Below are 11268 nucleotides of genomic sequence, written 5' to 3'. Positions count from 1 at the left end.
GAAAACTGAATACCGTTTGCGGCGTTTCAACAAAGCGCCACTAAAAACAAAGTAAACGGCGACGTTTTGCTCACGAATTACACATATTTGTGGCGTTTTTGAAACAAACGCCGGTAATGAATAGCTTATTGCGGCATTTTAGGACAAACGCCACTAAAAACAATGATAAAACGTCGTCGGTTTGCTAACCATTTATCATGTTTTGCGTCGTTTTCAGTAAACGCCACTAATAACAACAGCAACACGCCGCCGTTTTATGCAAACATAACACATATTTGCTACGTTTTCTACTAAAACGCCGGTAATAAGTACCCTATTGCGTCGCTTTATTAAAACCGCCACTAATGCCTTAAAAATTTTGATTTATTTAATATATAAATTAAAAATAATATAAATTAAAAAACAATCAACTATATACCTTAAAAACTTTAAAATTATTTTAATTAATAGTATTTTAATTTTTTCCTTTTAAATAAATAATTTTTCAAATTTAACTATTATTTAAAAGAATTAGATAAAATTTGAAATATTGAAAATTATTTAAAATTTGAAATCTTGAAATTTATTCTAAATTTGAAATCTTTAAAATTTTAAATTATTTAATATATAAATTAAAAAAATCATAAACCCAAAAAAACTTTAAATTTATTTTAAACAATAAAATTTCAAAAATTTCACACTAATTAATTAATTACCTTAAACCCCTAACCCCTATCCATTTAATCCTATAACCCCTAAACCCTAAACACTTATCCATTTAAGCTCTAAACTCATACCCGATAACCCCTATCCCATACCCTTTAAACCCCAAACCATAAATACCTAAACCATATATGAAACCTTAAACCCTAATCCACTAACCCCTAAACCTTAAACCCCAACCATTACATCATAAACCAAAATCTATAAACCTTAAAACATTAACTCATAAACCATAAACCCTTTTTCGGCCATGTCCCCTTAACCATTAATTAAATCCCTTAACCCCTAACCCATATCCCTTTAACCATTAAACCCATAACCCATGACCCTTAATCCTTAAACCCATAATCAATAACCCTTAACCTTTACCCACTAATCCCTAAACTTTAAACCACAACCCCAAAACCCATAATCCCTAAACACATCTATAATCTTATCTAAACCTTAATTAAAATATTAGCTCCTAAACCATAAACCTTAAACTATAATAATGATAATTAATTCGATATTTTAAAATTAATATTATGTCTTTTACGATCATATAAGAATTTTTTAATATATATTTTGACAAACAATCAGTCATATACCCAAAAAGCTTTAAAATTATTTTAAATAATAATATTTTAATTTTTCATTTTTAACATATATTTTTTATTTTCAAATTTTCAAATTTTTCTACATGTCATTAGTTTTTTCTGAAGAATTTAAATATTCAATTGAAAATAAATTGTATTTTAATCAATATAAATATAAATAAACCATTTAAATAATAAATATATACATAAAATACTTTTTATGCATTTTTATAAGAAACGCCGCTAATACTAGACCTATAGCGGCGTTTCTATAAAAACGCCGCTAATGTCGCTAAGGTTTAAAACAAAACGACAGCGTCTTGCTGTTTTTTTTGCGGCGTTTTCCTAAAAACGCCTCTAATACTCAACCTTTAGTGGCGTTTTTTGAAAACGCCGCTAATGAAACTAAGGGCCGAAAGGAAACGACTGCATCTTGCTGAAATTATTAGCGGCGTTTCTAAACAAACGCCACTATAGATAGGACATTTGCGGCGTTTTTTATAAAAGCGCCGCTAATGCTCGATCTATAGCGGCGCTTTTATAAAAACGCCGCTAATGTCCTATCTATAGTGGCGTTTGTTAAGAAACGCCGCTAATGCTGAACTATATCGGCGTTTTTTGTTTAAACGCCGCTAAAAACGCCGCGAAAATCCTGTTTTGCTGTAGTGTGCCCGTATTAATTTTTTTATAGAAAAACAAATTTAAAAAATATAATATATCAAGTACACTAAAAAAATTAAAATAAATGTTTCCCAACAAATTGAAAGTACATAAAAAAATTATTCTTAAATAATACTACAATAATTATAACTTAACAAGCAAATACTTCTAAAATAGTAATAAAATTAATAATAAAACTAAAGTTATACAATATCAAAATAATAACAACAAAATAGTAGTAATATAATAATAAAATGATAGCAAATAACAACAAAACCAACAGTAAATAGCAGTGAAAATTTTAGACAAATTCAAACCAGGCTTGAATAAAAAAATCTTACCAAAATTCATTTTTCAAACCTATATTTTAGGTAGACCTTTCTACTCAAGTTTAGTTACAAGCAATCCTCGTCCTTAGCCTGCATTGCATAGTAAATTTGTTGAGCACCAGTGTAGCCAATCTCATTGTTATCTCAAATTATTAACATCCCACATCAAGCCTTATGTGGATTTTGATAAAAAAATTAATAAAATTAGGATTTTGGGTCAATTTCTAGGATTTTTTTTTAAAAAAAAATTAATTTTGGAGAAAGAAGTGAAAACACATCTTATATGGCTTGTTTTCACTAACATGCAGTGAAAACGTATCGTACAGAGCGCATTTTTTAACTTTTTGACACATTAATCTCCTTTGGTTAGATGATTAAATGTTATTGGTTTTGTCTTTGGGTCTTAAATTTGATTCCTCTCCTACTCACATTTGTATTTTTATTTTATTTGTTTGAAGCTTTACTTTTATTTCTAATTACTATTTTTAAAAGTTTGATTCTGTTTTAAGTGCATTTGTATTTTTATTTTATTAAATGTTATTTCAAACTTTTTTATTTTTAATTAATAAATATATTGTTTTCAAGTTATTTTATTTTTAATTAATATTTTTACTTAATAACTCTTTTATTTATAAACTCAAATAATTATTGCTAATTATATAATAAAAATATATATTTTGATAAAACTGATATTTATCATTATGTTAAATATATTTTATTTATATATAATATTTATATGTCAAATATTTATTTTCTCCACTTATATTGTGGGTATGGTGATTTCTAATATTGTAAAATCAAATAATTATTTCAAATATCATTGTTATTTTTATGTGTAAAATATTTCAAATATCATTGTTTTTTCATCAACATTGTGGATATGATATTTCAAATATCATTATGTTTATATATGAAATATTTTAAATACACATACAAAAATATATAATACTAAAATTTACTACACTCATGATATGGATTAAAAATAAATATTACACATATAAAATTATATTTACTAAAAATAATGATATTTGGCAATAATTATTTAATTTTATAAGTAAAAGATTTATTAATTAAAAGATGAATTAAAAATAAAAAATGTAAAACAATATATTTATTAATTAAAAAAGCTTGATAAAAGAATTGAACTTATGACTCAAGGATAAAATCACGATTAATTAATCATTTAACGAAATAAGTTAATATATTAAAAACAATACTTTAAAATAAAAGTAAAACTTGAAACACCATGAAATAAAGATACAAATGTGAGTAAGAGATGAATTGAACATGAGATTCAAAAATAAAACTACAACATTTGACAATTTGACCAAATGAGCTAATGTGATTGTCAGAAAGCATGCCTTACAAGGCGCGTTTTCTACGCTAAAATCGATTTATTCCCCTAAATATCCTGAAAATCAACCCAAAACCCTAAATGTTTTTTTAAAATCAGCAATTCTTTCAAATTCTTCGAAAGATATATAGCATGCACAAACTCCCCATCCAGCTTCTGAACCACAATGCCTACAATCCAATTAAGGGTAAAGCTAAAACAATTTTTTAGGAGATGAAATTTTAATTTTTTATAGTCTATATTTTTATAATTTTTAAAGAATTAAATTAAAATTTTATAATTTTAAAAGAGCTAAAGAGTAATTTTATCATTGTTAATTTAAAATTTTAAAAATTTTAAAGAACCTAAATAATAATTTTTTATTTTAGGAGTGGCGGTAAACTGATAACCCCACCCTAACTTAGCCTCGGACTCCAATAGCCCTCTCTTTCGAATATTGATGCATCATAACCTGCACCAAATCATGCAGATGTAAAAGGAAAATAAAGATTACTAAAATAAATATTATAGTAATAGCTTTTATTTTAAAGCAAAAAAAATTATAGTAATAGCTTTGAATTTAAAATAGTGGGGAAATTTATATTTAATATAATGAAATTTTAAACTCATTTTTAAATATACAATAATTAATATAAATATTAATAATTATATTATAAAGAAAAACTCATAAACAAATAATAATATTATTATATAATAGTTAAATAATAGATGAGTTTTAAATAAATTTTAAACGATTTATCAAATGAACTTATTCACCTATATAAATGAAAGCAAACAAAATTTGTTCATGTTTAATTTTTTTTTTTGATAAACGAATCTCATATTCATCTATTTATTTTAATAACATAAATAGAAATTAAATTATTCAATAATTTCATATTTAGATGAATTTCATGACCTTTCTCTTTCTATAATAAGAATGAAATGATTATAAGATTGAGACAAGAGCAGAGAATATGAAAAGGAAAAAGAAATTCCATTGAGAACAACCTTGGCTAATCATATTCTCATCATTCAACCTTTCATTTGGTGAAATATTTGCTATGTTATCTTTTGCTGGAAAATAATACGAGTTAAACTTGTAATTATTTAAAATATATACCATATCTTTTATTCCATTCTAAATCAACATTTCATAGAAATTTTTATTTTTATTCATAATTAAATATTTTATAAATAAAGTATTTTTATTTTTCTTTCACGAAAAATCAAAATCGTCTTAATTATGGGTAAATCTTCAAATTCAATATTTTGGATGAAATTAATAAGATGAGGAAATTTCACTTAATTCAACTTCAAATTTAATTAAAATTTAATGTGAGAATCAAATATTAAATCTTTTTTTTGAAATATACAACCTTTGGATTAGCATCATATATTCTAAAAAAAATACTTTGTAATGTTAAGAAAAAAATAAAAATTTATTCTTAATTAAGATTGATAAAAAGAGAAAGAAATGAAGAATGATTTATTAGTCTCTAAAGTTGGACCATTCATTTAAAGCAAACATAAAATAATGGTTATTTTTATTATAAGTGGATGTACGGAATGAGAATCAGAAAAAGATTAGCGATGGAGGTGGAATCCAATTATGGTTATAATTATGGTTATAATTAAACAACCAAACCACTATTCTGTTAAGCCAATCTCCTTCACCAATCACAGGCAAAAAGGTAAACAACTTGGTTAAACATTTTTTTTCGCTTCACCTCAATTTTCCATGTATACCCACTATTTCCATACATGACCAAATATTGATTAATTAGGCATAAAAACTTTTAAATTTAAATTATGATTTTTTTTATAAGCGGTAAGGAATAAGGAATATTGTTTAGGGTTAGAATACGAGACTGGTGAATTACAATTTTTTTAATCAAAAGCAAAGGAGGGCATGTTTGGATCATAAGATAACAAAAGTTTAAATGAGGGTAAGGGTGAAGATTTTGTTCCGACTTAGGCATATTTTCAGTATCAGAAGAAACTCTTTTGACTTAATTAATTAAGGGGAAAAAAAATTCCCCATAGGAGGAATTAAAGAAAATCTTATTCCAATCTAGAATAGGAAAATATATTATATAAAAAGGAAGTGGTCAAAAATTTCAAGCTGCCTCCTTAAAAAGAACAGTGACAAGTACAGAAATTAGAAGAAAGATTTGAGGTCTTGTATGGAGTCTGAAATACTGAAGCTATATTAACCACACAATTTTGTTAAGCAAAAGCTTTAATAATTACATCAAAATTATTGCTAAGTTGAGTGGATTAATTAATTATTACATAAAAAAAACTTTAATGTAGCAATGAGATTGGTTTTTTTGGTATAGATTAATACCTCTAAAGGGTAAGATGTATAATTAAAAAATAGTTGTCGCGATGTGAAGCTAAAAAAATGGGGAACCTTTGGAAGATAATTAATATTTAATATTCCTAATGGGAAAGGGAGGGAGACAGCCCATGTGGAGACCAAATTTGCCTCGAGTGTTTTCTTTTGGTCTTGGCCTACGGCTACTATTACGACTAATTAATATGTAACAGATGAGATGAGGCTCCTCGCTACTTTAAAGACCACCAATTATTGGCCATCCTTAAAAGTTAGAGAGTGAGTTTTTGAGATGTTAGTGCAATTGTGGGGTCAGATTTGAAGATTTTTTTATGTTTGGGTACTTGTATTGTAATTTAATTAAATTTAGAGATGTTAACATTTTTATCTTTAGACTGAACGTTAATCATGTTAAAAACATTTGAAGAAATTGAGGAGGGTAGCCTGCCGGCATTTATAATAATAATAATATAATAAAACCAATAAGTGGCTGAGATCAAGGGATTTTGGTTCTTCATAAAGTTTGTCCGTACAATAACAGCGACCAAATTATTTGACGCATTTGGATACCGTTATTCAATTCTCCTGCCTACAATCTTGACATCACATTTCATTCTCCCTTGTTTTCCGTTCCCTTGTCAAAAACAACGCCCCAGAATCAAATCCTAAGTGTATATGGTTTTTTTTTTTTCAAATTTAAATATATAAAATTTGTTAAGATATATTTTGATTTGGACATATATTATCCTTGGTTGTGTTTAACTTTTACCCATTCTACACTCTAATTGGAAGCATTCCCCTTTGATGCACATTTTTGTTTTCGTTTTTCTTATATACATAAACCAAGGCATGTTTTGCTTTTTCTTTTTTGGCAAATATACCAAAGAGGTTAATCCTTGGAGTGCCTTTGTTCATTATTTTTTCTTTGGATAATGATTGTCTCACTTCATACAGTATTACTTTTCTTTTGTCAGCTCATACATTATTATTATTATTATTATTATAGTTTTAGATTAATTAGTGATATTGATAATACGTTTTATTTTTTATTAAATGATTTTTTTTTAAAAAAAAGGAGGATGTGAGAGATGGATAGATTTTGTTGCCAAGTTCCATCAATCAAGTTTAGAATACATTTGTAGTTTAAATGGTGTTCTAATTTGCAACAAGAGGATTGCTTTTTTGGTAGATTATTATATGGGAGAGATAAATATATTCCTTGAAGTAAATACCTGAAATAACACAGACAAAGTGATGCTAAGATTTTATTTTTTATTTTGAAAACAGGTGAGGTTAAGAAGTGCTAAACTCAAAATCTGATAAGTTGCCAATAATCATTTTGGGTCATAATAAAATATAATAGTGATTAGTGGGTGGGAAAATGGGGAGACATGGGAGGATGCCATGAGATTGATGGCTATAATAATATGCAGTGCAGGCAGGAAGTACCCGTATGAATAGGATGGTAGGGTCAAAGGAAAACATCATCATCACCATCATATTTATTACAATTAAATAGCATTATATATTTATTAGTACGAATAAATATTAATCCCAAAAGAAAAAACTGAAAAAAAATTAATGTTGTAGAGAATGTGGGTAAAAAGGAAAACTACTCGTAAGCTCTGTGCATAAAAAGCAAAACCTGAAAACAACCAGAGAAAAGATTGTATATACACATATGATATAATGCAGATAGAGAGAGAGACAAAAGAGATGATGTGGTCCATTTGGTTTAGTACAATAATAATAAGTAATAATCCGAAATCTAAATGTAACAAAAGTGGCTGTATAGCCCACATTTTCTGGCATTTCTAGTTCTTCCTCAACTCTGTCCTCCGCCCATAAAACAAGGGTAACAATGCTATCCAGCTTTCTGCCCCAATGTCTAGCAGGTGCAGCATCCAAAAGAACTGGAGATTCACAGACGAGTCTGGTCGAAGCAACTGCAGCTAACGTACGCTAAATTACTGCTCCAAGACAACTAACAATATGTTGGCCTGAACTACATTCACTGTGCCCACTAAATTTTGAGCCCCATGCTTGACCAAAAAGAGTGACATGAAAATCGCAAGGGACTTCTGAAACTTTACAGTAGGATTGTTTTTGCAGGCGCATAAAAAGAACCTTCCAAAAATTATTCATGTAGGGAGATATGACACCATATTCAAGATTCTCAATGACAGTGTTAAGCTCATAGAAGCCCTGTTTGTCAGTGTTAGAGGACGAAACAAGCATGTTGAATATGCCAAGCAATTGGCTCAGTCTTCCCTCTTGATTGAGCTCATGCGGTGCCTTTTGAATAAAAGCCTCAAGTAAACGCACAAGGGCAGGAACATTTGAAGATCTCTTCCATGAATCAGGGAAAAGAAGCAGAAAAATCTGCTAATACAAGAGAGGCATCCCTCTCACATGCCCATATTATAAGAACAGCCACAAACTTAACACGGTAATGATTAAAAGTTGGATTTTTGGGGGGAATTGCAAACTTCATTGAGAATAGAGGTTAACTAACTAAAGCAAGGCCCTGCAATCTCATTGGAAATGTCTGCAATCCCGAGAACACGCATCATACATTTCATTACATATTGATTTTCCTCAGGCTCAGGAAACTTGGAAGTATGAAAAGGTTGTTTATCAGTATTGGTACACAAGGAGTAATATCAGCTGAAGCATATCTAGCTTTTTCCCCCTTCATCCCTGACAAGCAACAGTTTTTCTTTGCAACTAGAAGCATCAGAGTGAAGGGACATTTGATTCCGCACCTAAACACCGAACCAAATCTGGGAACAATTGAAATGCAAGAGGTTTCTGCATCTGGGCACGTAACATAGTGAAGAACTTAAAAGAGCACCCGCCTTGAGCATGGGGTACCCATTGACATCTTGGCTTTGCAACTCAATAACGATAACTGATGTGAAGAAGGTCTGAACTACAAGATGAGTTGAAACAGAAGTAACCCCAGCAATTTTTATTGCAAGCGACACAACTAAAATATATGGCACATTCCTTGTCCTTTCAAAGGAGCTCAACAAATTTTGTATTATCTTTTATTTTTTATTAGTAGCTTAGTTAATTAGTAAGTCAAGTAATTAGACATATTCGTAGATATTTTTTTGTGGTTTAATTCTTGGAATAATTTCTCCTAAGTTTATTTTATTGTAATTATTACTTGACAATAATACTATATATTTAAAATTAAGAGAATAACTAATACCATTTTGAGATACAATTGAATATCTATTTTTATCTAATATATACATTATTTTTACCAATAAAAGTTTTTAGTGTTGGTTGCCGAGGAAAGTGATTTACAGTGATTAAACCAATTACTCATTTTATTGTTTTACAATAGTGGCCATTGAGTCAAATAGTTGTTAATTGAATTAATATTTTTATTCTGTAGTAATAATTTTATTATTAGAGTTTTTAATTACTTTTTTTTAGGAAATTGGCTTATTTAATTATTGTTTCTTATCATTTTCAACAATTTACTCATCATCCTACTTCTTGATTAATTTATTTATCTATTTTTAGTACGATAATTTGGTAGTTGTGTGAATGATGCATAAAAGAAAGGCAAAAAAAACAGTAGACTTAAGATTGATTTGGATGAGCAGTGCGTTTATCAGCGGTTAGTGTAAAAATAGCGGTGACGATAAAATTACATACTGTAATAATATTATAACGTGAGACAAAAAGTAAACTAAATATACCACACCTCAACCCACACCTCATCAAAATCCGTCTTTGGATTGATGCGAAGGATAGTTGAATGTATGTAATGGGAGTTACACTTTGATCACATCTATAGACAGAGCAAATATTTTATAAACTTCTTTAGTGTTCACTCAACAATATTGTATTGAAAATCTGAACATAAGTTGTCTCCAAAAATACAACTAGCGCTGGTTGAAATTATAATTTTCTTCTTACTAATAGGCCAATTCTGAAATTAAGGGGAAAAACAAAACAAAATATAAATCACTTCTAAATTCCAGAAAAATAAAAATTGTAGAGATGTGGAGTCGATCTCAAGCCGTAAAAGTTGGAGGAACAGCAGCGAGTTAATTTGGAACCTGGTACAGCACTACCTAATTTCCTTTGCGAATGCCAAATCACAAAACTTGAAGCATAATACTATAGCATGCCAAAATTAAGTACCTATACAGCAATGGGAAGAGGTTCGTTGAAACCTGAAACAGTTTATTCTTTTACAACACCATTAAAGACAAGCCAAGAAGTAGTGTTGCTGTTGCTGAGCCTCTCCTTCTAGCCAGGCGGAATCGGCCGCGAATGTCCACCCGCAAGAATTCCATTGACAGCCGCTATTCAGCAGTTCTGGCAATTCAATTTCGCCCCAAAAGTCGTCACCGCTGTGCCCATTCCCTTCTTCGGCTGACACTTCACTTTTATTCCAAGAAACTACTGAATAAGCCGCTTTGGCAGCCGCGGCCTGAATATCTCTAGCCGTACACGTCGATGGTCTCGGTAAATCTTCCACTTCGTCGGGGAAATTTAGCAGCGCTTTACTTCCACGTAAGCAAAAGGCCGCTACATCGTAAGCTTTAGCGGCCATTTCTGGCACGGGAAAGGAACCTAACCAAATGCGTGACTTCTTGCGTGGCTCCCTGATCTCCGACACCCATTTGCCCCACCGTCGTTTCCGTATACCTCGGTAAACAGCATGCCGCGTGCTGCCCCGCTTCGAAATGTGTTTCTGGTGAGTTTCGCTGGTGGTGGTTGAAGAAGAGTTCAAGTCATCTTCAGTGTACGAAGCTTGCTCCATTGCATTAAAACCGTAGCTAGGCTACGAGTGTGCGTTGGGCATTTATAGCTGCACTAGATGTTAAAACGGTAAGTGTCCATATTTTAAACTAACCATTATTATTTGTTGGTACGTAGGCAATGGAAATTAAAGTAGTCAATTTATTTAGTTTTTAAATATGAATTAAAGTACCAATAAATTAAATAATTATATAATTTGAGTATGTTAGGGCGAAATTTTGGGCCTCCCCTAACATAAACGATTGTTTTAAAATTTTAAATTAGTAAAAATAAAATTATACTTTACCTCTTAAAAATATAAAAATTTGATTTATTTTTAAAAAAATTATAAAGATATAATCTATTAAAATGATGAAATTATATTTTTTTATTGTAAAAAATATAATTTAATTTCGCCCTAAAATTTTTTCTTAATTTCGCCCAGTCAGTAAGAGTGTTTCTTATAATAAATAACCTTTTGCTAGGTTAATTTGTTTCATTAGATGGATTGTTAAGTTAGTTTGAACTATCATCAAATATGACACAAATAATGTATTAATATAT

The 11268-nt window shown here is 29.3% G+C and overlaps 1 protein-coding gene and 1 pseudogene across 1 annotated transcript; both read right to left on the bottom strand.

Moving 5' to 3' along the window:
• Positions 1-7549: 7549 nt before the first annotated feature.
• On the bottom strand, positions 7550-9274 carry LOC108471351 (exportin-2-like; annotated as a pseudogene).
• A 499-nt stretch (positions 9275-9773) lies between these two features.
• On the bottom strand, positions 9774-10811 carry LOC108473058 (ethylene-responsive transcription factor ERF023). The gene has a single exon (XM_017774622.2). It carries the CDS (start codon positions 10724-10726, stop codon positions 10163-10165), a length of 564 nt encoding a protein of 187 aa, XP_017630111.1. The 5' UTR covers positions 10727-10811; the 3' UTR covers positions 9774-10162.
• Between the last annotated feature and the right edge of the window lie 457 nt (positions 10812-11268).

The sequence above is a fragment of the Gossypium arboreum genome, chromosome 11 (genome assembly GCF_025698485.1).
Source record: "Gossypium arboreum isolate Shixiya-1 chromosome 11, ASM2569848v2, whole genome shotgun sequence".
Classification (NCBI taxonomy): Eukaryota; Viridiplantae; Streptophyta; class Magnoliopsida; order Malvales; family Malvaceae; genus Gossypium; species Gossypium arboreum.
Note: the sequence above shows the minus strand (reverse complement) of the source record. Positions and strands in the feature narration are given on the sequence as shown.